General features: G+C 43.6%; 1 protein-coding gene across 4 annotated transcripts in view; it reads right to left on the reverse strand.

Moving 5' to 3' along the window:
- SACS (sacsin molecular chaperone) overlaps window positions 1–27,430 on the reverse strand; it is a 101,468-nt gene that overhangs the window by 20,740 nt on the left and 53,298 nt on the right. For all 4 annotated transcript variants that reach the window (XM_089303733.1, XM_089303731.1, XM_089303734.1 and 1 more), the window contains 6 exons: window positions 25,787–25,874; window positions 24,058–24,143; window positions 19,916–20,027; window positions 13,531–13,677; window positions 9,566–11,054; window positions 8,185–8,276 (listed from right to left, as the gene is read on the reverse strand). In XM_089303733.1, coding sequence (XP_089159859.1) covers window positions 8,185–8,276; window positions 9,566–11,054; window positions 13,531–13,677; window positions 19,916–20,027; window positions 24,058–24,143; window positions 25,787–25,874 — 2,014 coding nt within the window. The remainder of the gene's footprint in view (window positions 1–8,184; window positions 8,277–9,565; window positions 11,055–13,530; window positions 13,678–19,915; window positions 20,028–24,057; window positions 24,144–25,786; window positions 25,875–27,430) is intronic.

The following is a 27,430-nucleotide window of genomic DNA, read 5'->3' on the forward strand; positions in this document are numbered from 1 at the left end:
GCTTTCCAATGAGCTGCTTCTACCATAATGCTCATGTGGACAAAATGCAGTTAGTAACTTGTGACTGCTGCCACCTTCCAGCCACCCTGCAATAAAGCAACCCCACACCATATGTAAGTGAATCCTGGGGATCTCAGGTATCCCCTTACAGAAGGATGTCACCGCATTACTGTGCTACTGAAGACGACACAGAGGCGTGGACGGGGCAGCTCCTTTGTTCAAAATCACACAATAAATACAAGAGTGAAGTCTGAGCTCAGATTCATATTGAATCTGGGGTTGCAAGCGACTATGCAGAAGTCTTTAACACACGCAGAGTGTACTCAGCTTAAGTAAGGGACAAAATAAAAGAGTCAAAGAAGGAGCCCCCAGACCAACCCATATTTAGGGAATGAACTGAGGAACAGAGATTCACAAACAATTCTGAGAAGGAGGCAAAGTGATAGCAGGACACCAGGGAGTACCATGAAAGCTGAGGCTCCCAAGAGGGAGTGATGAGGAGGCCCAGAGCTTCAGGGGGAACAGGTAAAAGAAAGAAAATGTCCACTGGACACAATACCACAGAGCGCAACCAGACAGTTTCAATGGAATGAGAGCAGAAGCAAAAGGTTTTTTGGTGTGATAACGAATGATGAAGGAAGTCAGACTATAAGCTTGCCTATGACAGAACACAAGAAAGGAAATCAATAACAAGGCTGACCTTCAAATGGGAGACACTGAAACACATTTCATCACTAATTAAAAAAGACCAGCAAAGGTAGACAGACACTTGAGGGGCGTTAAGGCTAGTGGTTAAGTCAATGGTTAAGACACCTGTGCCTCACATGGGAGTGTCTGGGTTCTAGTCCTAGCTCCAACTCAGGCTCCAGGCTCCAGACTCCAGCTTCAAACTAACGAGCACCCTGGGAAGGCAGTGATGCTGGCTCAAGTTATTAGGTTCCTGCCACCTACATGGGAGATGTACACTGAGTTCCCGGCTCCTGGTTTCAGCCCTGGCCCAGCCCTGGCCCAGCCCTGACCACTGCAAGCAACTGAGAAGTGAACCAGCAGATGGGCGTGTGATTCTCTTCCTCCCTCCCTCCCTCCCTCTCTCTCTGTCTCTCGCTCTCTGCCTCCCAAATAAGTAAAAACTTAAAAACATATACACTGAAAATAAAAGCAATGATTCAATATTTGACTTAGAAGATAAAATTATCGAATAGTAAGAGTTTGTTACAGCTATAGAATTAGAGAAACATCTGTAGAGAAAAATCACATTTCAGTTGTATGCAGTAGTACATTAAAGTACCTTTTTTCTATAAACTTTTCATTTTTTACTAGGAAACAGAAGTCCAAAGTACTTTATGTCAGGAACTCAATAGGAGTAGCCACTATTGAGAGTAAGAAACATCAAATTCTGTGCCACACCTGGGTGTTCCCTACCACACCAACAGCACTCCACGGACACAGCACTCCTGGCTTCTCCCCTCCTACTGATACCCACCTTATGCCCACACCTCCAACAATGGAAGGACTCCTCTGCTTGGCCATTGTAGGGAATCTTCATGCCCCACGTCTGCAGGGGCAAGCCAACAGATGGTCTGCTGCTTCTGAGTGCTGCCTATGGAGTGCAGTGGAAGCCACTGCCTTCCCAGCCATAATCCTCACTGTCGCCATTATCAGCAACAGGGGTGACTACCATCCACCTGCCCCACACCTCTGCTGACCTCTTCACTGGCTAAGGTCTTAGGCAAGAGAGGGTGTCATGTCTTGGGCCCCTAGAGTCCCAACATCATTATGCACCTCAAACACTGAAAGCGTTAATGGCAATAAAGTTGTATCAAAAACTAATTTTTCAGGCAGACGCAAGCGAGCCAAACAGAGGTGCCCTGCACTCTCCGCTGACAAAGAAAAGGGCAATAAAAGAATGTTGGATTTTGAGGAGACTGACTGCAGGACAACTCTGGAAAAACAGCAAGTGGCAGAACCTGAACAGCAGTCTCAGACGCCAGCATAGAGAGGAACAGAGCACACTGCAGCTCCCAGCCCGGAAGCCCCTTGTTGCTGGGAAAAGGTAAACAGGAAAACTCAGTGATCAGGGTCACCTTGATCACTGCAAACCAGCAGCCCCCACCACAGGAGAAATCCACAGTCCTCACTGGCTTGAAACTCTCCAGGGTGAGCGTTTCATGTCTCTCCAGGAGATTGCTTTACTTTAAAAAGGGAACCTAGCTTGTGTTCCTCCCACCCCTATGACCCGAGCTGCTACAAACTGCACAGCCACTGTCTTAGGCCAACAGGTGGCCCCAGACACCACCAGAAGCCCCAGAACCAGCACACCCCTCACAGGGCAGAGGACAGGCCTCTCAATGTCCCCAGCTGCAGGACGGTGGTGCATAAGCTCCAGAGTTGCTCACACTAGTGCTGCAAGATCTGGGGAAAACCTCCTGTCTTCACAACTCAGGGTCCTCGGTAGCCAGCACACAAGCCAGGAGTCACCCTTTCTTGCCCTGTGGGACCTGGGCAAGGTCCCCAGTTCCCTGTAGACCTGAGACCACAGCTGCATATGTCACAGTCCTCGCATCACCTGCACTTGCTCTGCTTGACCACAGGATGGTTCCATCTGGGTCCCACAGTACCAGGACTATGCCTACCACCATCACAAACCCCAGTGCCATTGGCACGTAACTCTGCAGGGCCTGAGGACACAGCTTTGGGAGTCCATGTCCACTGGAAAAGTCATATCACTAACCCCACACACTGCTGCAGACAACACAACTGTGGCACTCACAGCCACTATTGATGTGGCCTGCACCCACAGAAATCACCCAGAGCCTATGCTGCTGAGCTCACCTAGAACCAAAGGCAACACAGCCATCTACTGACACTACAGCCCACCTAAATGAGAAAAACTTTTCCAAAAAAAAAGCTACTCCATAAATTGGAAGAAGCAACCATTATCTCAGATACACAGACTCAGAAACAAGAAGCAGCAAGGAAGCCTGACACCACCAGAGGAACCCAATAATTCTCCAGAATCAGATCACAACTGAGGGAAACTTATGAAGTTCCTGAAAAAGAATTTAGAACAATGATCCTATGGAAGCTCAATGAGATGTGCAAGAGAATATAGATAGGTAATGCAAAGAAATAAGGAAAAAAATTCATGATGTGAGAAATTCAAGAGACAGAAATTATACAGAAGGGGGCCCACACCGTGGCGCAGTAGGTAAATCCTCCACCTGCAGCACTGGCATCCCATATGAGTGCCAGTTCGAGTCCCAGCTGCTCCTCTTCCAATCCAGCTCTCTGCTAAGGCCTGGGTGTCGCTCCCCCTCTTCATGGAGGAACGACACTAAACCCTGCCTAGGCTTCATATCCGAGTCACGGCACCATTATGTCGCTCCCCGTCTTCGTGGAGGAACGACACAGGACCCTGCGCTGTTCTTTCGTCTGCTCGGCCCTCCCCGGGTTTGCTGCTGGTTCTTCCCGGGTTGGCTACTATCCCTTCCACCTCCGTGGAAGGGCGGTTCCCCCTGCCACATTCCCCACTTCCGCAGGGGAGCGGCACACCGCCGGCCGGCTCTCTCGGGGGCTGCACAGGTGTTCCCTTAGATGTTCCCCTTAGATGTTCCTGGTACATGCCGTCTCTCTCCTCCTTTATAGTCCTCCTCCGCCAATCCTAACTCGGCTGCCCACATGCCGAGTACGCTGCTCTCCTCCAATCAGGAGCAAGTCCTACAGTTTATTGGCTGAACTGGAGGCAGCTGTGTAGAAGCTGTTTTCTTCTCTCCCAGCACCATATTGTGGGAGAGCAGATGCATAGAATAAGTCTTAATTCCAGTAACTCAGTCCAGTCCGGGTTGCTCCCCACAGATCCCCCTTTCTTTTTATTTTTTGGCGTTGATACGCGCCTGTCTTCGGTGTCCCGCAGCACACACTCTGCTCTACTTGCTAGAGTTGCCACAGGTTCTTACAAGTCCTATCAATCAGGCAAACCGAATCCGGGTCCTCTCTTCGCCATGTTGTGAGGAGGTTTTTAGGCGCTGATGCGTGCCTGTCTTCGGTGACCTGCGGCTCATACTCTGGTCGAGCCGCCTACTGGTGCTTACCGCCTTACTAATCAGGCAGACCAAATCCAAGCCTTCTCATTGCCATGTTGTGGGGTGACTTATTGGTGTTGATAACGTGCCTGTCTTCGGTGACCTGCGGCGCATAAGCTGCTAGCCACCCGCAGGTGCTCATCGCCTCACTAATCAGGCAGACCGAATCCAAGCCTTCTCATTGCAGTATTGTGGGGAGGCCTTTCTATTTCTCTATTTCTCTATCTCCGGGCATTCCTATTTCTCCCATTTTACTTCTGTCTGCCAACATTCCTATTTCTCTCATTTTACTTCTAAATTTCTGTTTCTCTTATCCCTGCGGCTTCCCGGTCTCGTTTTACTTCTAAACTTCTGTTTCTCTTATCCCCGCGGCTTCCCGGCGCCCGCCCCGAGGCTGCTTCTCGGCGGCTTCCCGGCTGAGCCGCTTCAGCCCGCTTCTCTCATCTGCGCAGCTTCGCGGCTCTGCGCGGCTCGGCTTCGCGCGCACACTCCGCGGTCTCTCACTAGCCCCGCGTTCCCTATCTACTTGTGCCCCGCACGCTCTCTCTGCGCGCGGCAGCCTCCGCGAGTCACACAGCGTAGCTTACGTCTCCGCCACTAGCATTCAATCCAAGTTCCCCGGGCTAACCTGGCGAATTCAACCCAGCTCACGTCTCCGCCCCACAATTTGGCTTCCCGTCCTTTGCTCCCCGGGCTAATCAGACGGATCCCAACCGGGCTTACGTTTCCGCTTCTGGTTTTAACTTTTCGCCCCCTATTCCCGGGCTAACTTGAGAATCCCAAAGTGGCTTTTGTCTCCGCCTTGGCCTGCCCCCCGCGGCTTCAATTTCCCTAACATTTTTCTCTACCCGGTATGTTTCCCCAAGCTTTCCTCCAACAATACTCCTCCCTCATTTCTCCTGGCCTCTCCCCACAGTCCGCATCCGAGTCTGTTTGTTCTAGCTTTCACTTTCGCTTTCGACCTTAGAGATTTCTCCCAGCTTCCCCCCGTAGTCCGTATCCGATTCTATGCCTAGGCTTTCAATAGCTTCTTCCGGCACCTTTTTCGTCCGGCTTTTCCCTAGGCTGTTTGCTAGTCTCTCTCTCCGATATTTTCCACTTCTTCCCGTTTCTTCCCTCCTAAGTTTCCTATCCGTCCTAGGTTTCCTATCCGAGTCACGGCACCATTATGTCGCTCCCCCTCTTCATGGAGGAACGACACTAAACCCTGCCTAGGCTTCATATCCGAGTCACGGCACCATTATGTCGCTCCCCGTCTTCATGGAGGAACAACACAGGACCCTGCGCTGTTCTTTCGTCTGCTCGGCCCTCCCCAGGTTTGCTGCTGGTTCTTCCCGGGTTGGCTACTATCCCTTCCACCTCCGTGGAAGGGCGGTTCCCCCTGCCACATTCCCCACTTCCGCAGGGGAGCGGCACACCGCCGGCCGGCTCTCTCGGGGGCTGCACAGGTGTTCCCTTAGATGTTCCCCTTAGATGTTCCTGGTACATGCCGTCTCTCTCCTCCTTTATAGTCCTCCTCCGCCAATCCTAACTCGGCTGCCCACACGCCGAGTACGCTGCTCTCCTCCAATCAGGAGCAAGTCCTACAGTTTATTGGCTGAACTGGAGGCAGCTGTGTAGAAGCTGTTTTCTTCTCTCCCAGCGCCATATTGTGGGAGAGCAGATGCATAGAATAAGTCTTAATTCCAGTAACTCAGTCCAGTCCGGGTTGCTCCCCACACTGGGAAAGCAGTAGAAGATGGCCCAAATCTTTGGGCCCCTGCACCTGCGTGGGAGACCTGGAAGAAGCTCCTGGCTCCTGGCTTTGGATCGGCACAGCTCCAGACATTGTGGCCATCTGGGGAGTGAACCAGTGAATGGAAGATCTCTCTCTATTGCTCCCTCTCACTGTCTGTAACTCTACCTGTCAAATAAATAATAAAACTAAAATCTTAAAAAAAAAGAAATTATACAGAAGAATCAACAAACTTGGAGCTGAAAATTTAAATCAATGAAATACAATAAACAATTTTTGTCCAAAATAAAAATAACCAGGAAGAATCCCAGGAGAAGTTACTTATCACCCATATGACCAGTTAGCAACACTGCAGAGCCTAGAGATCGGGTTATTAAATCACTGCAAGAATTGGGCACCTAACATCTAAATCAGAAAGAAAAGTGACCATAAAGACAACTTTTGGGAAGACTGAGCCACATATTATGGTTGACAAAAAACACTAGAGAAACAACTGCTAGTAACAGTACAAAGAAACCAAGAACCAGAGACAAAACACAGTATTTATCGCTCATCATATGACCCCAAAATAACAAACAGGAATCTACAGTACATAAGAAAACAAAGACATAAAAAGTAAGAAGACTCAACTTAGTAAAAACATCCAATTTTAAATCAATTTACAAATTTAACTCATCCCTAAAAATATAATGTGAGATTCATCCCCCTATCCAGCCAGGATAAGAGAAACAAAGAGTGGTCTTACTGTATCACAGGATACCTGGAAATTTTTGAATAAAAGCAGTATAATTCTGATGGTCTTTCTACTCTTTTCACTTGACTTGACTCTGAGTAACAACTCCATAACCACCTCAGAAACTCTGCCACCAACAAAAATATCCTCTTCAAAAGAAAGTAATACACGACACAATGAAACACTACAGCAATGGAAAAGAACCATTCACAGCTACATGCATCTAGTTGAATCTCACAGGCAAAACAATATGAGTAAATAAACAGAAGCCAGATCCAAAGATTACATACCGTATAATTGCTTTTATAGAAAGTACAATAAGCATACAAGTTCATCTCTGCTATTAAAAGCCAGAATCACGGTTCCTCTAGAGTGGCAGGACAAGAAAAGGCAAGAGAAAGGCTCTGGTGCTGGTAATCTCCTGTTTTCTGATCTAGGCTACATGTAGGGTTCAGCCTGTGACTTCACTAAACCTACATCTATGATACATGCACTTTTCCACATGGACCAATGCAAACTTTTTAAATAAAGGAAAATAAAAAGAGTTCAAAAACTTTGGAACAGAGAATTGTAGGGTTATAGAAATCCATGTTTACACTCCCCAAAAGGCTATTTTGGAAAGGATAATTCACAATTAAATATGTAAACTAGATGCTGGCAAAATTAATCTCACTGGAACTAGCTCATAGTTACAGATCCCTATGTTAAGCAACATTTATATACTCAATTTCTTTTAGTCTCACTTTAATTCCAACCTAACGTGATGCCCCATGCCAATTCCTCTCACTTGTACTGTAATGAATAAAGATGCCCAATTATTAGCACTTTTCCCTGGAGTTACTACCTTTGAAAGGAAAGGAGCATGCACTATAAAAGGCGCATCACAGTGAATATGCTTTACAACGTTAACCAATGGGACAAATCTACGATTTTTCACCTCAGTATCTAACTTAGAAAAAGGTCAGGCAACAGTTTCATAAGGGAAAGGGTGCCAGCAAAAGCTAGAAAACAGTTTTACAGTCAGAACCATGTGACTGCTTTTCCCACGCTACTGTCTTTTCCTAATAAGAATTATCAAAAAAGGACATCCGTGGCTTCCCTAAGACTGCCAGGACCTTTTAGCTGACACCGTTACAGAATTAATTTTACCTGTCCACATTTTCGATCAGGCCTAACTTAAAGCCAGCAAGGACAACAAGAGGGGAAGACCTCACCTCCAGGCACTGAGCTGAGGACTCTGAACTTAATCTTTCTTTCCTCATCTGCGAAACTCAATAATCACTGTCCTCATTACCATACAGGCTGCCAGATGGGAGATGAGAGACTCAAGTGATAAAAGTCATAGGAAAACACTGGAAAAACTATAAAACATAAGCAGTGTAAGATGTAACTGCAGTAATTGCACACCACCAGCCCAAGACAGGAGGCAACTCTAAACACAGCATAATCTCCAGGCTCTTTCAGATGCCAGAAAGGCTACTGACATCTTAAAATACAACAATTATATTAGGTTAAACCACAATGAAATTGCTGATTTATAGATATAAAGTAGTAACTATTAATAGAAAGCTTATGAAAACTATTTATCTTTTTACAAAGAGGCTTATTTAAAAAAAAAATGCCAACTATAATACCTCGGGTCTGGGCAGCTTCCTTTAAAGCAGCTAGTAGGTGAGGCTTCAAGTTATCCAAAATAAATCTTCCTTCAAGACCTGGGAAAAGGGACCTAAACAGTGAAAGGTACACAAGCGATTATCATAATCTTCTAAGTATTCTAAAATTTTTTTAAAATAATCATGTATTTTCAAGTCTGTAAATAGCCTACTACTTCATTTTATGTACATTATAAAATACACTTCAAATTATAATATTTCTTGTCCAAATATTGTCTAGGCTTTGGTTTAAAACATGAGAGCAGCATATGAATTCAGAAATACTCTAAGAATAAAATTCACTTTATTTCCTGAAATGTCAATGCATACCCTCAGCTATAAAAATACACTAATGAAAATTAAATTTCATCAAAAATAATTCATTAAATATTTTGACCTAGTTATCATTAGCACTTTATGGCCAGTTTTCAGTGTCTGTTATTGAAATTTCCAAGAGAAAGAACTGCTTGGATAACTCTTTAACTTATACAATTTTCAATGCTTTTTCATGGGAGGGGTAGGCATTTAGCCTAGTGATTGAGACAAGATGCCAGTTAGGAAACACTCATCTCCCTTGGGTCTTTTTTTTTTTTTTTTTTTTTTTTTTTTTGACAGGCAGAGTGGACAGTGAGAGAGACAGACAGAGAGAAAGGTCTTCCTTTGCCGTTGGTTCACCCTCCAATGGCCGCTGCGGCCGGTGCGCTGCAGCCGGCACACCATGCTGATCTGATGGCAGGAGCCAGGTGCTTCTCCTGGTGTCCCATGCGGGTGCAGGGCCCAAGTACTTGGGCCATCCTCCACTGCACTCCCTGGCCACAGCAGAGAGCTGGCCTGGAAGAGGGGCAACCGGGACAGAATCCGGCGCCCCAACTGGGACTAGAACCCGGTGTGCCAGCGCCGCAGGCGGAGGATTAGCCTAGTGAGCCGCAGCGCCGGCCTCCCTTGGGTCTGACACCTGGCTCTGGCTCCAGCTCCTGGCTCCAGCTGCCTGCCAATGTGGACCCTGCGAGGCAGCAGTGACAGCTCAATTGCTCCCTGTTACCCAAGCAGAAGAGCTACACTGAGTTTCTGGCTACTGGCTTCAGCAACCAATCCAGACCCTGCTGTTGCAGGTCTGAAGGGACTGAACCAGTGGACAGGAGCGCTCACGCTCTCTTTCTACTTCTCAAATAAATAAAATTTTAAAATGAATAAAAATAAAATATGAAACACACCTTTTTTTATTTTAACAACACATTTCTGCAAAAGTCTCTTAACCATAAACTACACTGTTGACTGATGAAAGCCATGATAAAGAATTCTAAATGTGAGCGGGGGCGGGGAGCCCCAGAGTTAACAAGCATTTTAGAAGCGTGATCTGTACCTTGGAAACTCTTCTGAGGTAATATAAATAACATCTTGATCTGATACAGATGAGGAAAAGGGGACAAAATTTCCATTTTGTAATGGTAGCAGCTCCAGCCCCAGCAGCTCACTGTAGGCCTGGTCAGAAAGCACAAACTCGAGAAGGTGGAGCTTTTCTTCAGCACTGCCCAGGGGTGCGCACTTCCTCAGCACCTGCCGCACCCAAGCAGGCGTCACCTTCCTCGCGGACGCCGTGCCGGGGGCAGCGGTGAGCTGAACAGCAGCAGCCAGGTTCACTGGCACCTTGGCGATGTGCTTCCCTGAGCTCTGGAGGTAGTTGAGCACAGTCTGTGTGTATTCCAAACCTTCATCAAGTTCTGAGAAGTATACCTGCTCCAACTTGACCCAGTCGTTGCTAATAGAGTAAATCACAGCATTCTGGAACAGCTCGCTGAACAGCGGCCCCAACACCGGCTGCCAGTGCACCTTGACTTTGCTCGCTTCAGGCCACAGCTTGTAGATGATGTCAACGGACAAGGGGAAATCAGAGCTCTTCTCCATCTCCAGGCGCTTTATGGAATCTAAGATCAGAGTAGCATAAGCTTTGGGGACAACATTCACAACAAGAATCTCGTTCCACAAGGCAGCTGGGTCCCTCCACTGGTCCAGCTCTCTCCACTTTATGCTCCTGCGGTTGTCAGTCAGGCCGAAGAACCCACTGATGTGAACCGGAAGCCCCGTTCTGCTTTCCTCACCAGGTGGCAAAGGAAGAAAACAAAATGCTTTTCCTGAGAAATCCGATACAGCTCCTTTTTCCTCCTCATCTCTGCTTGCTAGTGACATGGCAATTCCAATGATAGGTACAAATTTCAGTTCATCAGCTAAAGAGTCAAGTTTACTACTGATCCCTCGCCCACCCACACTGTTACACACCAACCAAGATGTCTTTTGCGCATCCTTGGTACCCTCATCTTCTAACACTATATTTATATGATATGTTACACAAGTGATGCTATTGCTTGGAATCTTCTTACAATAGTTACTTATAGCAGTTTCCAGGATCTTTATAGAATTTGGCCGTTCGTGTTTCAGGGCCTTATTCTCACTCGCTGTCACTCTAAATACCAGTTTCTCCATCCCATCGGCCTCTCGGACATACAAGGAGACATCCTGCACGCTTTTCAGAAACAGCAGCACTGTGTCTGCATCTGCCTTAAAAGAGTCAAACAACTCCAGAACCTTCTGCTTATTGTACAGGTTACCACTAAGCTGTGAGGGCTGTAAGCGGAGAGGGAAACGGAAAAACGTTCCTGGAAAATTGCCATTTATAAATGTATCCTTGGTGCTTCCAAAAATGCCAATAAATGGTGCAAACTGGTCTGAAAGTTCACTGATTTCTTTGCTGTCATCTTTGAGATTCCAACACTGGCCAGACTCGTGGGGGCCAAACAGTGTTTGATGAGGATCTAACATCCCAATCTGGTCACCACTGAAGATACAAGGAACATCTGGAAAGAAACATTTAAGACATGATCAACTGAAATGTAAGGGACAGTTAGAATTAAAGTTATAATGAACAGCTGTAACCACCATCAGAATATTACATATGGAACAGCATGAGCCATCAAATGGCCTGAAAATAGATTCATCTGAAAGCTAATTTAGCTTTTGAAATTAACTCTTTGAACATGCAAAATAATGATTTCTCTTTTGATTCAATCTAATAATACGTGCCAGGCATAGACTTTCCATGATTCTTATGAACACCTGGAATGTATATGCAAATACTCATTAAACAAAAGAGGAAAAGAATATTTAGATTGCTATACACCTACCACCTCACTGCCATGTGAACCCAATTTAACAGAACAGAATGGCTCACAATTAAAATTCAACTACAGACCCTGAGAAGAGTGGGATGAGAATGCAATGTGGCAATTCTGCCCACCTTGTCACCCAACAAGCACATGCACAACAGTGAGTAGGATGGTGGCCCTGTGCCTCTCAGAGTAGAAGTGCTTCTCATACTGGGAACATCTCACTGTCTCATTGTAGTACTTACAGGTGCATCCTTGTTCAACAACATGACCCCTAACTTTACACCAACTATTTCACCTGTTTCTCAACCAAAGAAAGAGTGTATCTGGCTAGCACAAAAACTAGATGTGTTGGACCTACTGTACTGAGAACAATTTTTACACAGTGCATTTCTGAGAATGTCACAAGAGTCTAACTCTGACGTATGTTTTGCCTCACATGCTGACTCTAGCACCTAACCTCCATGTAAGATGCAACTCCAGGCAGGCTCATATTTAACATCTGTGGTTATCCAACTACTGGCTGGCTGGTGCAGTCAAGAACCCCTAAGCCCTAGGATGTTTTAAAGCAGCAGATGTTATATCCACCAACTCCCTAGCAAAATCCAGTGACTATGCAATCTGGGTCATGGCTGTTTCCACTCTTGTTACACAGTGCCACACCCCCATGACTGAAATCAGGTCAGGGGACTCCCAACATTGGCCAGCATGATCTACAACCTTCTCAAATCCTCAGGCTAGAGAACAGGCCTCCAGTTAACGTTTCACATAAATGTGCTCCTTTTCAACCAGGGAACAAACCACACCAGGATGCTGATGCTGGGCAGTCAGCTGCACCCTAACTGCACTGTTCATGCCTACCCAACAGTCCCCTCACTTGTACAAGTCACACTGACACTTCCCCTGACATTTACAAATAACCACATCACAGACTTGAAGGGTAACATGCAAATATGTGACACGTAAGTTATAATAGTGATAATTTTATAACTATATAATAGTATAATAGTTATATAATGTATAACAGTTATATTTTAGTATGTATAATAGTTATAATTTTAGCATGTACTTCAACAAATATAATCTAATACAGTTTTATTATGTACTATATAACACAGTCAGTATTATTTAATAATTAATATTAAAGCAAATGCAACAGGCTTACTAAAATTGAGTTAGGATAACACTACTTCCCATTGTCCAGGGCAGCCTCAGTTTATGCCAATGGTCTGAGAATAAGACTACCTCTTTTTCTTTGAAATGGATCCCACCATGGATGAGAAATATGATGGTTACCCTAGCTACAGTTCTAGTCCTGCACATTCAGTCTTCCCTTGGGAAAGACAGTTTGAAAGCAAACCATAATGAAGCCAATTCCACAAAAAAAATGTCGATGACAAAACTGTTAAGTACTAACAGCTCTGATTCTGGAAGAACAGCCATATACACTTATGCCTACAGGAACCTTGCAAGTATTTCCTATGTAACTGCAAGCCAGAAACCTCATTTTCTTTCTAGATTCAAAACATGATTTTAAAGTAATTTTTAAAACACTTGTAAGCCTAAGAAAAGCAAAATGTTCATGAGAGGAAAATGTAGACAACAGAACCACAAAAATGTAGACACCAGAACCACAATCAACAATCTTCATTTCCTTATTCAATATCATTAGATATTAGATCTTCCTCTTAAGCCTTACTGATATTCTGAACTATGTACAAGTAGGCAAGGATTTCAAAATATTTTATGCTAAAATAAACTTGTCTTTTAATTCCATTTTTCACAAATTTCTTAAAGTAACCTCACACAAGAAAATCTGTAATAATCAGCTTGTGTGAAGATTCCCAGTGTAAAATTTTTCAGAATAACAATTTTGGATATTTCAAATCTCATATAAAATGGTGAGACATCATACTGACTCCACTGAATTATGGGTGTTGAACTTTAATTTTTAGCACCACTCAGTGAAGTAAAACTTTGGAAGAGCTGCTGTGGCAATTATAGAAAACTCAAGACAAACTGATATTTCGTATTTCATTTTATGCCACTGCCAGAAAAATTTTGGAAAGATGCTGTCAGAACAGTATCATCTCTGAAGTTAACCACACACATCACAGAGCATAAGCCAAAATATTCTCCAGTATTAACGATAAAAGGCGAACCATACCTGTTATATGGTAGACAGAATTAAACCCAATCCCAAATCTTCCGACTTTCAAAGGGTCATCCTTCTTCCTGCTTCTTGCTATTTCTTGAATGCCGTGCCAGTCCTCGGGGGTGAAAACTGCATTGTTGTACACATAGAGAGCGGCCCCTGGGTGATAGCACACATAGGTAGGTATTCAGAAAGAAGCAGACCAGAGAGTTCAGCTCTGTTTGAAGGGCTTCCGCTACACAAAACTACTTACTTGATGGGACAGGGAGAGAAGTGAATAGAGTAACTGCATTCTGCACTGTAATTCTGATTATGTTAACAGTAAAAATAAAAATACAGGTTAAAAGTAGGAATCGGTAACAACAGAAATACAGTATAGTTGGCTAAAAGTACAAAAGGAGAAAAGCAACAGTATTATGGCAGACATCTAAAACACGGAGCAAGCAGAAAAACAATCACAGTGTACTGCAAGTTACAAAAACAGTTCTGGGGCGAGCACTGTGGCACAGCAGGTTAAAGCCCTAGCCTGAAGTGCTGCTACCCCATACAGGTGCCGGTTCTAGTCCCAGCTGCTCCTCTTCCAATCTAGCTCTCTGCTATGGCCTGGGATAGCACCCATGTGGGAGCCCAGAAGAAGCTCCTGGCTCCTGACTTTGGATCGGCACAGCTCCAGCCGTTGCGGCCATCTAGGGAGTGAACCAGTGGATGGAAGACCTCTCTCTCTGTCTCTACCTCTCTCTGTAACTCTTTCAAATAAATAAAATAAATATTTTTTAAAAAAAGAAAACTGTTCTATATAGCATATTTAAATCACTATTTTTGCATGTGGAATTACCTGAAAATGTATTAAGGAGATTTGCTATCTATAGAAACCTTGTGGATTTAAGAGTACTTCAAGAAGCTTATGAAGAATAGAATTAATGGAGTTGATTAGGGAACAGAAAAATTTTTTTCAGATGATGTATAAGGTATACTATGAAAAGTTTTATGTATGAATTTCAAAACTTTCTGCATAAAAATTAACTCATAATTTTAATTCCATTTTCCATGAACTGTTTAAAGTACTCACATATAATATTTCATAAGGTGAAAATTCTTTAGTAAAGTAAAGTTACCTTGTGTTTAGAGTTTTATGTTTTTGGCCAGCTTCTAGGTTTTCCTATAAAACATATTACTTGCATCATTTAAAAAATTAAAGTCACAGATGTTTAAATAAATTCTCCACAATATCACCACCCTGTCTCCAAAGTAGTTTCTTCATAGAGATATTTGTGAGGCAGGTGTGGCAGTGCAGAGGTGAAGTCACCACTTGAGACATCCACATCCCACATGAGAGTACAGGTTCAAGTCCAAGCTACACGGCTTCCAATCCAGCTTTCTACTAATGTGTCTGGGAAGGCAGAGGATGACGGCCTAAGTACTTTGCTCCCTGCCACTCAATTGGGAGAGCTGTATGGAGTGCTCGGCTCCTGGCTTCAGGCTGGCCCAGCCCTGATCTCTGAGGCCATTTGGAGAGTGAGCCGGCAGATGGAAGCGCTCTCACACGTGCGCTCTCTCTCCCCCTCTCCCCCTCTCCTCCTCTTCCTCTCTCTGCCTTTCAAATAAATAAATCTTTCTTTAAGTTACATTTATAATTCTGCACAAATATTTTTGGAATTCTATTTTGAAACAAATCTTTAGAAGCTCTAACATGCTTTGAATATATTCACCTATATTAATTCATACCTTAAAAATTACTACAACACACACACGAGAGGAGGGATGTTACACGTACAGTGTGATGAATTCCTAAAAAGCACAGCTACATGTGCAACGTCCATCATGTGTGCTGTAAAAAGCATTCCCAGGACCCCCAGAAGTCTCTCCTTTAGCTCCTACAAATGCAAGCAAGACTGCGGTGCTGGCCTCTGTGTTACACAGAAGTGTGACTATTTTTGATACAGTCACAGTCAAGGCTGCAAAGGCTGCTCGAAAGGCCAAGCCTTGTGGCGAGAGGACCCTGTGCTGGTGAGAGGACCCATCAGGCCAGCTCGATGTTTCCAACTGTGGCACCTCAGGCAAACCAGAGCCAAGGCAGCCCAGGTTTCTCAGCTGAGGCCCAAGGAGGAACGGAGCACACACGCCCAGCCAAGGGCCCAGTGAGCCACCACAAACAAGAGACTCAGCACAGCACCCAGCAGACTCCTAAAAATGTCAGGCATCCCTCCTGATGTGATTGGTATCCGTGTATGAACTATTAGTCTTTAAAGTGATGCTACTAGTCTCTACATAGTAAAATGTAATATATAACTGTACAGAATAAATATCACAGGAATAGTTACAGAATATTGTTATTATTGTTATTATAATTATTGTTATTATAATATTGTTATTATTTATCAGCTAATGATAGCTGGCTTAAAATAACATCTAGCAAGCAGTGTGTGGTTCTGCCTGCTCCAAAAATACCTACAAATACAGAGAAAAAAGGACCACAGAAACAAGAGAACACATGGTCCCCAAGAGCTAACTTCTTGCTGGAATCTAGAAATAGCTCATGTAGCTACAGCATCCAGGGAAGGGAATTAAAATACTTAGCAGAGGACACACTGTAATGCCACCAGAGCCCCACAGCCTACAGAGAGCTCTACATTCCCTCCTTCTGTCAGCAGGAAAGCTGGTAGTTGACTCTTTACTGCCCAACTTTTTAGATAAAAGATTTGTTCAACTGCAGAATAAAAAAGCCTTGTTTTGACAAATTCCTGTGAGTGTGAACTCCCCCTTCACATCCCAATTCTCCAAGGCTTATAAAGGGATCAGAACTGCTATTCTCCATCCTACGTTATCAGTGCAGCTGCTAGAAAGAAGGGACAGGTGAGAAGCATCCTGCACTGGAGCCGCTCTAACCCCTGGGAACTGGAGCTGCTTCGTGCTCTGACTACTCAGTGTCAGACCCAGATGGAGCACACGAGGACAGCACCACCCTGGCTCAGGGCACTGGCAAAAGTCGGCTCCATGCATTGCTTCTCAACCAGCTGCAGCCTCTAGTCAGAAGACCCTAGTCATCATCTCATGTTTTCCACCAAAGCACAGATCCATTGCTACTCTTCCTGCAATTAGGAGAAGCTGTACATTTTGTCTCTGTGGGATCAATTTAAAATCATCCCATATCTATCCTCACCAAAAGAGTGCTCTTGGTCCTGAAAATGAGATAGGAAAGGAAACATCCAGAGAAAACCAAAAGGCTGCTTAGAAAGGTAAAGCTAACTGTGCAGTTTGTCCCTTCACCTAGGAAATACCCAAGGAGGAATGAAAAGCCATAATCACACCCTTCATGAAGCTAATGACAGATCTCTGGGCATACTCTCCTTCTGTGTCAGGGGGAAAGTCCTGCGCTATTGGATACTTTCAGAAGGTAGTTTATTGTAAATTAGCCTGGAATGTATACATTGATGAGGCATTATTCGTTGAAAATGTCACAAGCTATGTGATCATCAGAGAAAAATAGGAACATGTCACCAAAATAGTTCCCTTTGTGGAGGTGATGGTCTGCAGGTACCACCCAGAGACCACCTCTGCCAAATGCAGGCCAAGATGTGCCCAGCGTAACACAAAAGGACTCCAGGGAGCTGTCAGGAGTCCAGACTTCTCCATGCACTGTGCACCTGTGAGTCTTCATTTACCATATCCATGAACTCCTTAGAGAAGTGTGATACTGGGTAAGAGCTCTTGTGTTGTACATACAGTTTGACAATCTAAGCCTTTTGTTATCTAATTACAGAAACAGGAATAAAACAAGTTGGACTCAAGAGTTCTCATTTGCAATACCAAGTACCAGAAAAGCAAAAAATACTGTGACCTGAGAAAGGGACAATTTACATGAATGCAAGAGGAAGACATTCTCCAACATGCAAGAACACAAAGGGTCCTCAGGGAATGTTCCTCGCTTAAGGGCATCCAAGATCATCGCAACCTACTTTTACACATCTATGCTTATCTTCAATTAGCTTAATATGATATCACGTTTTATAAAAGTCTATCTCTAAATATACTTATGCACAAACTCAACTAAATAACCTTGTTTCAATTTTTTTTTAATGAGGTGAAGTCAAGGCTGGAAACAAAAAAAAAATCCTAAACATTAGATGGAATTTGGAAGCAAAGTACTTCTAGGACCTCTTTACTCTCAATTTTACAGTTCTATAGCACATACTCGTATATGATAATTTAGAACAGTATGACACTAGATGTAAAACATTATCATGTATATGACCTCATTTAATCCTCAAAATAACTTGAGAGGCAAATTTTGCTCTTATTACCACTTGAGGGTGGGTAAACAGGAGAATCAGGGGCACCGCCTGCTGCACCAGGGGTCGCAGAGCTGTAGGACACGGTATAGCTGCAGAGGATCACAACTTAACCTGAAGTCTCTTGAATCCATACTGGATGTCTTTCCACCACGGTTACATTCAATCATAGACACAAAGAGCCAAGAAATCTTACATTCTAATCCCCTCATTATAAAAATGATCTGGGGGCCAGCGCTGTGGTTTACAGTGTAAAGCCAATGCCTGCAGAGCCAGCATCCCATGTGGGCACTGGTTCAAGTCCCAGCTGTTCCACTTCTGAACCAGCTCTCTGTTAATGCTCCAGGGAAAGCAGCAGAAGATGGCCCAAGTGCTTGGGACCCTGCAGTCACGTGGGAGACTCAGATGAAGCTCCTGGTTCCTGACTTCAGGCTGGTCCAACCCTGGTTGTTACAGCCATTTGGGGAGTGAACCAGTGGATGGAAGCTCTTTCTTTCTCTCTCTCTACCTCTCTACCTCTCCATCTCTCCCTCTCTGTAACTCTGGCCTTCAAATAAATAAGTGGCTTACACCACAGCTCAATAGGTTAATCGTCCGCCTGCAGCTCCGGGACACCAGGTTCTAGTCATGGTCAGGGCTCCAGATTCTGTCCCAGTTGGTCCTCTTCCAGTCCAGCTCTCTGCTGTGGCCCAGGAGTGCAGTGGAGGATGGCCCAAGTGCTTGGGCCCTGCACCTGCATGGGAGACCAGGAGAAGCACCTGGCTCCTGGCTTTGGATCAGCGCAGTGCATCAGCCACAGCGGCCAATGAGGGGTGAACCAATGGAAAAGGAAGACCTTTCTCTCTGCCTCTCTCTCTCTCACTGTCCACTCTGCCTGTCAAAAAATAAATAAATAAATAAATCTTAAAAAAAGGAATGATCTGGCCTCTGAAATGACTGGCCCAGGATCAGCAAGGGGGTAGCAGCAGGACTATAGCCCAACACTTCTAATGGTACCACAGCTCATTAATCTCCTTTTATAGAAAAATTTTTCAAAAAGGAAACTTTTAGATCACAAATTTAATCTACAAACGACCACCTTAGCTACATAAATATTAAATAGTTAATAAACAATAATGTTGGTACTTTCCTAAGTCACAAAACATCTTTTTAAAAACATATAACTTCTGGCTGGCGCCGCGGCTCAATAGGCTAGTCCTCCACCTGCGGCGCAGGCACAGCGGGTTCTAGTTCTGGTCGGGGCGCCGGATTCTGTCCCAGTTGTTCCTCTTCCAGTCCAGCTCTCTGCTGTGGCCCAGGAGTGCAGTGGAGGATGGCCCAAGTGCTTGGGCCCTGCACCTGCATGGGAGACCAGGAGAAGTACCTGGCTCTTGGCGTACAGCACACCGGCCGCAGCAGCCATTGGAGGGTGAACCAACAGTAAAAGGAAGACCTTTCTCCCTGTCTCTCACTCTCACTGTATACTCTGCCTGTCAAAATATATATATATATGTATAACTTCTAGCTCTTTAAAAATCTAAGATGCTCTGAAGTGACCCTTTTTTTCTCAGTACCTCTCCATCACTTACAGACTTTCACACTCATCCTACTGGCATCAGAGCTGCACGAAGAGTTATGAAGATCTTTTCAGCCCAACGCTTCACTCAAGAATCTACTAACCATGGCTGTCTTACCGCCTTCCCTTTCATTCGCCTTTCTCTTGCCTCTCCTTCAATCTCTCTTCCCCCTCTACCACGGTACACTTAAAGTAGAAAATCACACACAGAAGTGCAGCCTCTTACAACTTCTCTGCTGATGCAAGAAACTGCTAGGATATGGAAAGAGCATCCCTTTATCTCACTGATAGCACACAACACAAGTGACAAACAGAATGAGAGGCCAATGCCATTATCTAGTTTCTTATTTTGAATTTTGAGATTTTTATTCTTTATTCTCTAAAAATAGCATAAGCAGAGACACCTCCCCACCACAAATAAGAAAGTATCTGAAGAAGTGGAATTTATGCTAAGAAGCAAAGCCCAAATGATAGGCTGTTCATGAAACAAAGTATTGGAAACCATAACAAAGCACCTGTCAATACTTACTTCTCAGTAACAATTGGTTCTTACCCTGATATTGCGCCATATCTTTTGACCAAAGAGTCTCCGTTCCATATTGAGTTTCATCATATAAAAATTTAACTTCTGTGGCCCCAGCATCTTCTGCATTCTGAATTAATTCCTAACCACAAAATATACCAAAAGATAATTGTGTTTAATAATAATCTACTGCTCATATTTGCATTTACGTAATATATTTCAGGAGTATACCTAAAGAAATTATTAGATCATTATCCTTAAAATCTGGTGAAGTTATCATTGAAAGTAATTGTTGCACACATACAAAGGGGACTTTAAAAAGTACATGAAAAATGGAATTTAAAAATGGGTTTAGGGGCCGGCGCTGTGGCGTAACAGGTAAAGCCGCCGCCTGCGAAGCCAGCATGCCATGTGGGCACCAGTTCAAGATCCGGCTGCTCCACTTCCCATCCAGCTCTCTGCTATGGCCTGGGAAAGCAGTGGAGGATGATCCAAGTCCTTGGGCTCCTGTACCCACATGGAGACCCGGAAGAAGCTCCTGGCTCCTGGCTTCGGGTCGGTACAGCTCCAGCCATTGCAGTCAATTAGGAAATGAACCAACAGATGGAAGACCTCTCTTTCTCTCTCTCTTTCTCTCTCTTTCTCTCTCTCTGCCTCTCCTTCTCTGTGTAATCTTTCGAATAAATAAATCTTTAAAAACAAAAAAGTTTATTTTTGTGCAAAAGAAATTTGAAATTCACGCTGTTTTTTCATGACGTGCATCTTGTTGAAGAATCTCACATAAGCATATGGTTGCAAAGTCCTTTTCCAGTTATACTCGCCTGAAATTCATCTTTTACTTTGTTTCCACTTAGCCTCTAAATACAAGTCTTGGAACTACTTACAATTCTCCCATTCACTGAAAATGTACTTATGCCTTCATTCAAAGAAATTACTCCACTTTCAAAAGCTGTACATGTTTGTTTTCTGAGAGGCATCTCTCCCATGAAAGGTTGGCAAAAACAGACTTTCGTTTATTATTTGTTTACCAAACTAACTTCTCAGAAAAAGATGAAACCAAATTACGAAACAGTATCAATCTAGAAGTGCCCTTTAACAGGCTGCAAGCCTGAGAGCCTGAGACACGCACAGTTTGTTCTCCTGTACTAAGCTACCAGCTTCTCCGTGGTCAGGACAGACTCATTTCTTTTACAAGGAACAGAGTGAATATTATTTGTTTGGTGAGTGAGCGGATGGGAGGCCAGAACCTGTAATACAGACAGGAAAGTGCAGTCTGCAGGCTCTCTACCCACTCATCTAAGCCTCAACCAAATTTCCAATGTTGACCAACCCCATAGTCATCAAAATTTGAAATAAACTCCAAAGATACAATCTCTAACTTATTCTGGACCTTGTATAAAAACCAGGAAAATTCGGGAGCAGGCATTTGGAACTCTGGTGAAGATGTCAGTGGGACACCTGTATCCCTTTTCAGAGTGCACGGCTAAGAGCCCTAACTCTGCTCGTGTATCCAGCTTCCTTTTAATGTGCACCCTAGAAAGCAGCAGGTGCTAGGGCAAGTACTTGGGTCTCTGCCACCCACGTGGGAGACTGAGAATAAATTCTGGACTCCAGCTCCAGCCTGACCCAGCCACAGCTGTAGCAGGCATTTGAGGAGTGAATTAGTGGAAGAGAGAGTCTCTCTCTGTTTCTTTCTCTTTCTCTCTCTCACTCTGTGCCATTCAAATAAAATACCTAAGTAAGGTAAGGAAAAATAAATAAATGATAATTTCCTGAATCAGGTCAGATTCTGACAAAATCCACTGAAAGTGTTATGTTTTAAATGGATGGCGATATAATACTGACTCCATATTATTAAACTTATAAGCCTCTGAGTTTGGGGAGAATTACATTTTCACTGCCCTAGAAACTTGAGATCATTAAATTTGGAGTTGGAATGGGCAAGAAATTAAAAGAGCTTATATTGATGCAACAGCAATGCCAACAGTAAAGCTTGTATCAGATCAGAGCAGAAAGGGGAAGCAGTGTCCAAAAGACCCAAAAGAACCATCATCAGTCCATCAGTAGAGTAACAGAAGAGGCCAGAGTTAAAAAGTGAGTTTGAGGTTAGGCATTCAATTCATCCAGCACATTCCAATGGATTAGGGTGTCACCCACCAGCTGTTCAACCCCAAACACGCCTTCTGATCAGCTACTAATACCTCCTATTCACACAACTGCCCACTTCTCAAAGGATTTTTAACTTTTTCAAGGCCTTTTTCTACCTTATTCAATCTAATAGAATCCCCCCAAATTACCCATTTTACTTACATTAGAATATTATGAGAATATAAAGGATACAAGAATGAAATAGGTAGCAAAACACAATATTAACTTAGTATGTATACATTAATATTAAAATGTTAACATTAAAATAAATTAATTAAAATATTAATATGAAACTTAAAATGATAGTACGTTAGAGGTAGAAGCTAGTTTTCATTCAGAATGTATGTGTGATTTATGTGTATTTTAGTAAGCAGAGTTGGAGTAGAAGATGAAACCCAGGCGTTACCTATCCATCACGTGTGGAAAAAGCAACAGGATGGGAAGCCCCCCACCCTGCACTCCCCAGAGGATCACTTTCAAACCGATTCTGAGAAACAGCAGCAATAAAATTTGCATTTGCTCTTGGGCAAGTCACTCTGAACCTGTCTCAGTAAACATCACCAAAGATGGTGACAGGTCTAGGTGCTGTGTAAGATTCCTATGAAACTGCAACTAAACTATCTGAGGATAAAGATGATACTGAGCAGGCTACACACACACACACACACACACGAAGCAGCTGAGCTCCTCGCCAGACCCTGCTCACTTCTCAGTGAGGACTCAATACTCCCCCAGAACTGACAACGCCCTCTCCTGTAACCACCAACTGTGTCTTCATTTTGAATTTACTGCCTTCACTTCTCTCTATGCCCATAACAACCCACAACCATATTCTTTCCTTTCACTTGCCCAATACATCAATACAGTAATTTTTAAATTAACCTTCTGTAAACCACTGGTGCTTATTCTAAAAGATGGGCTGTCACCATTCCACTATCCCATCTTATTAAATGATCCTCAGGCCGTGCCTATCTGAGCCTGACTGTGTTTTCACAAATAAAACAGATACCACCTAACCTAGAAAACATAATAGGGGATAAGACACTGAAGGTACTAAACATTAATGAGAAGGAAAATGTGGGGCCGGCGCTTGGCACAGCTGGTTAACGTCCTGGCCTGAAGCACTGGCATCCCATATGGGTGCTAGTTTGAGTCCCAGCTGCTCCTCTTCCAATCCAGCTCTCCGCTACGGTCTGGGAAAGCAGTGGAAGATGACCCAAGTCCTTGGGCCCCTGCACCCACGTGGGAGACCCAGAAGAAGCTCCTGGCTCCTGGCTTCGGATCGGCGCAGCCCTGGCCGTTGCAGACAATTGGGGAGTGAACCATCGGATGGAAGACCTCTCTCTCTCTCTCTCTGCCTCTCTTCTCTCTGTGTAACTCTCTGACTTTCTAATAAATAAATAAAATCTTTTTTTTTTAAAAAAAAAGGCACCCTTCCCAAAAACCCAGAGGAAGAAAATTTACAAAAAAAAAGAGAAGGAAAATGTGTAATAACTGATCTACTTTTACAGTTCATGAAGGTTTCTTATTAAGCTCAAATACAAAACCTAACTTTTCGTTACTGCTTTCTTTAATAATCAAATTTGTTTTCCTTTTTTAGTGAGTATATTCAAATATTTTATAAACAGAAATAAACCACTAAAATAATTATCCTAATAAATAAACCCTCCCAAAAAAGCAAGCCTCCAAATCCTGGGTTCAAATGAGCCTATGTTGGTGGCCTCTGACTGCAGAAGCTGCGTCCGACTGTGCGCATGCTTGCTGTGGAGCGCCCCTTCACAGGGTCTGTGTAAAAGCCTCCTGGAGCAACACTGCTGGATGACCACAGCCAGCGGCTCAGCGTGCTTCTCGGTCCTCAGAACCCATCCCATGCAGCTAGGTACTGTAATCACAGAGGAAGACAAATACAACCACTCAAGTCTAGGCAAGATTTTAGAAATATAAACACTAATAGGACCCCTGAGTAATTTTATCAAATTGTTACTGAAAAGGAAAATCAAACATAAATACCATACATGCCTTACCTTAAGGATCTGTCCTCCTTCTGGGTATCTTCTTAAAATGTCCTTAAGAAAATCAACAAGTGGTGGTGTTGTTTGACCAAAGCGACCTAAATTATAGAACATATTTCAAATAATTTAGAAAAAAAAATCCCATTGACTTATCACCAATGAGTACTTTGGTTCTAGGAGACAGTATAACTATACAAGTTACAGTAATGTCATACACCTCACTCCAGCACCCTGGTACAAAATCTACATAAGCAATTCAGTAAAGTAGATTCTACCTTATCAAATCTTGAGATTTTTAACTGAACTGCATAGTGTTTCCAAGAATGTTCCAAAATATAGTAACCATCTCAAAAGATTATTAATTCAAAAATAAAGAGCCCGGGGCGGGGGGGTGGGGGATTGGTGTTGCTATTTTTCCAGAGCAATGAAATAAATGGTGCTACCTTGTGATTTACTCTGTGGGTGCTTTGCTGCTGAATAACCAGCCAGACGTGGCAGCACGCCTGTCGCCTGTCGTCACATGGCTAACACTCACAAACTGAGCCAAGGTCCTGACTGTTCTGAAATGCGGCCGTCACTGTCTCAGTGGTTATCCAGCTCAAGCAGTCTGAAGCCCTGCCTACATTAGATAACCCTACAATAAGCGACGGGGACACCTTCCGAGAAGTGACAGGAAGGTAGTATGAGAATGGGGAATAGGGAAATAACTCCTCAAATGCACAGAACTTTTAAAATCCGTAAATAAGTTAAAAGCCGGCTGTGCTTAAAGATCCAAATCGTCACTATGGATTGTGTGCTCCTTTTCAAAATGCAAGGGACAAGAAGTGTATAAGATTTTGGGTATTTTTAGATTTGGAAATACTTGCATATACATAAAGAAGGTATCCTGAGGATACGATCTCTGTTTAAACACAAATTTCACTGTTTCATACCCACAGCCTGAATTTTATTCAATATATTTAATGTACCTGCACTGTGACTGAGGCCTGGCAATGTGATGAAGTGTGGAATTTTCCACTTGTGGCAGCACACCAGCACCCAGAAAGGTTCAGATTTTGGAGCATTTCAGATTTTCGGATTAGGGATATTCAAGCTATACACATTTATTTTGGTACAACTGTCCACAAAGTCCATGCTCAAATAAAACCCTGCTTCTCATAGTCTTCTGTCTCACTTTAGAACTAGCTCCATTTTCCTGTATTCCTCTGACCCTCACTGTCTTCATTTAATCCCAACATTATATGCTTCCATTTCACTTTTAAAATAGGATCATTTTAAAAACCATTGTATTTGGGTACAATTCACACACAGAGAGGCTGTACATATTGAGTGTATACAGTCTGAAGCACCTGCTGATGAGTACACCGCCAGAAAACCATCAAACCAGCACCACCACCAGCGCCACAAGTTCATCCATCACCTCCCTAAGTTTTCTCCCACCTCTTCTGTGGAAGCACACTTAGTAAAAGATCCACCCTCTTAGCAAATGTGTAGGTGTACACTACAGGACTGCTAATGAGAGGCCCTCTGTCATACAGCAAAGCTCCAAATCTTGGGGATTGTGCATGCCTGGAAGTCTGTACCCTCTGACCAAGAACAGACACACACACACACACACACACACCCCACACACACACACGCTGCTCTCTACCCCAGCCCCCAGCAACCATGCTGCTATGGTAGAACACAATCGGCATACAACTGAGCCGGGCATTCACCCCTGGAAAAGTCAGATTCATACCTCCCCCTCTCAAGCCTTTTGACTGAAGGCTGACAAAAAGATGACAGCTTTTGGAAGCCACATCTCCAATCTTGATCCAGTCAGCTAACTGAAAAAAAAGAAAGAAAAGAAAACATGAAAAGCAACATAATCTCTTATCTCTAACGCTGTAAATTTAAAAGTTTACTTCAATTTTTCTTTTGTACTTAAGAAGAAATGCTTGATTTTTTATCAGCAAGGAATCTGTTCCTCAGAAGTGAGTATTCCAGAGAAGAGAAAGTTAACTTAAAATATACAAAGGACTTAGATTTAAAATATGTCAGGATTTTTTCCTTAAGTAATTACATATAGATAGGGATATGTATATTCCTGCTATAACATTCAGATATTTAAATGATGAATCAGAATCTGCAACACAAAGAGAATCATTCTGTTGATCAACACTGCCAAACATATTACTCAGAACCAAACACCATGAGACCTCCGCAGATACTGGAGGATAAAAAAAAAAAATGATTCTACTTATAACTAGTTGAACTAATTTGGCTTTTAGGGCATTAACTTATTAATACCAATGATAACTTTCTTAGAAAGGATTATACCAAGAAGTATTTCCCAAATGTTAACAGTAAGTAATTTTTTTCACTTATTTTCAAAGAGCATCCTAGTATTCCTAGAAGTAGGATAGAGTTTTTAGAAACACATCTTGGAAAGCATGTCTGCACAGGTTTCTCCCGAAATTACTGTGCTATGGAAGGAAGGGACAAATGATGCTTTCAACCCCTGAAGTGGGTGGGTGTAGTCCACGATGTCCCTGAATCTGAGGTTCCAGAAAAATACTTTGAGATCCACTATCCTCTGGCATCATACAGGCAGGGGACAACATGCATCACTGTGATGCACAAGAGTGGATTGAAAGAGTGCCATTTTTGAAGAATAAGGTAAGTTATCCACCCCCAGTTCCAACTTTCCCTACTGAGGCCCACTCCTGAGTCTTCCCAGAATAGTAAATACAAAGGGATAAAGAGAAAGACAGGCACACAGACTGGGGAAAGGATGCCCAGAGGTAAATACCATTGGCAATGGTAAAGTTCTCTGGTTGGATGACGTCATCATACAGGACACTGACAGTCTCCTGTTCTATTGTCTCCATCTGCAGTTATACAGACATTCAGCATCTCCTGGATTCTTATAACCACCTCTCACAGTCTAAGCATGCACAATGCTACTCAAGTGTCCGCTGAAGGGCCTCTTTCTAATTTACATCCCATGGACAAGGTGTGAAGGACATCACGCACCGCTTCAAACATCCGACACCACCAATTTCTCCCACGCATCTCACACTGACGGCCCCCGAAGCTCCTGAAATTGCACTGTCAGAAGGTGAATTCAGTAGCTCTCCTTCCAGTTTCAGTTCTCATTTTACTTTGTATCTCAACTAGCAGTGTCACCATCTAACACTACTGTCACTTCTGCTGGAAAGTCTTTCTCTGCCCTCACCCCACCCCATCCCTGGCCACACCCAACTGATTTCTAGGTCCCAGCATGCCCATCCCCCAACCTCTCTCAAATCGTACTCGCCTTCTCCATTTCCAGTTGTACACACTAGACATCTCTTGAACTTTTATAACCATCCCACCTGGTCTTTTTACCTTCGGTATGCCA

This window comes from Oryctolagus cuniculus, chromosome 9 (assembly GCF_051225735.1).
Source record: "Oryctolagus cuniculus isolate XC-2025 breed Fujian yellow rabbit chromosome 9, ASM5122573v1, whole genome shotgun sequence".
Taxonomy (NCBI): Eukaryota; Metazoa; Chordata; class Mammalia; order Lagomorpha; family Leporidae; genus Oryctolagus; species Oryctolagus cuniculus.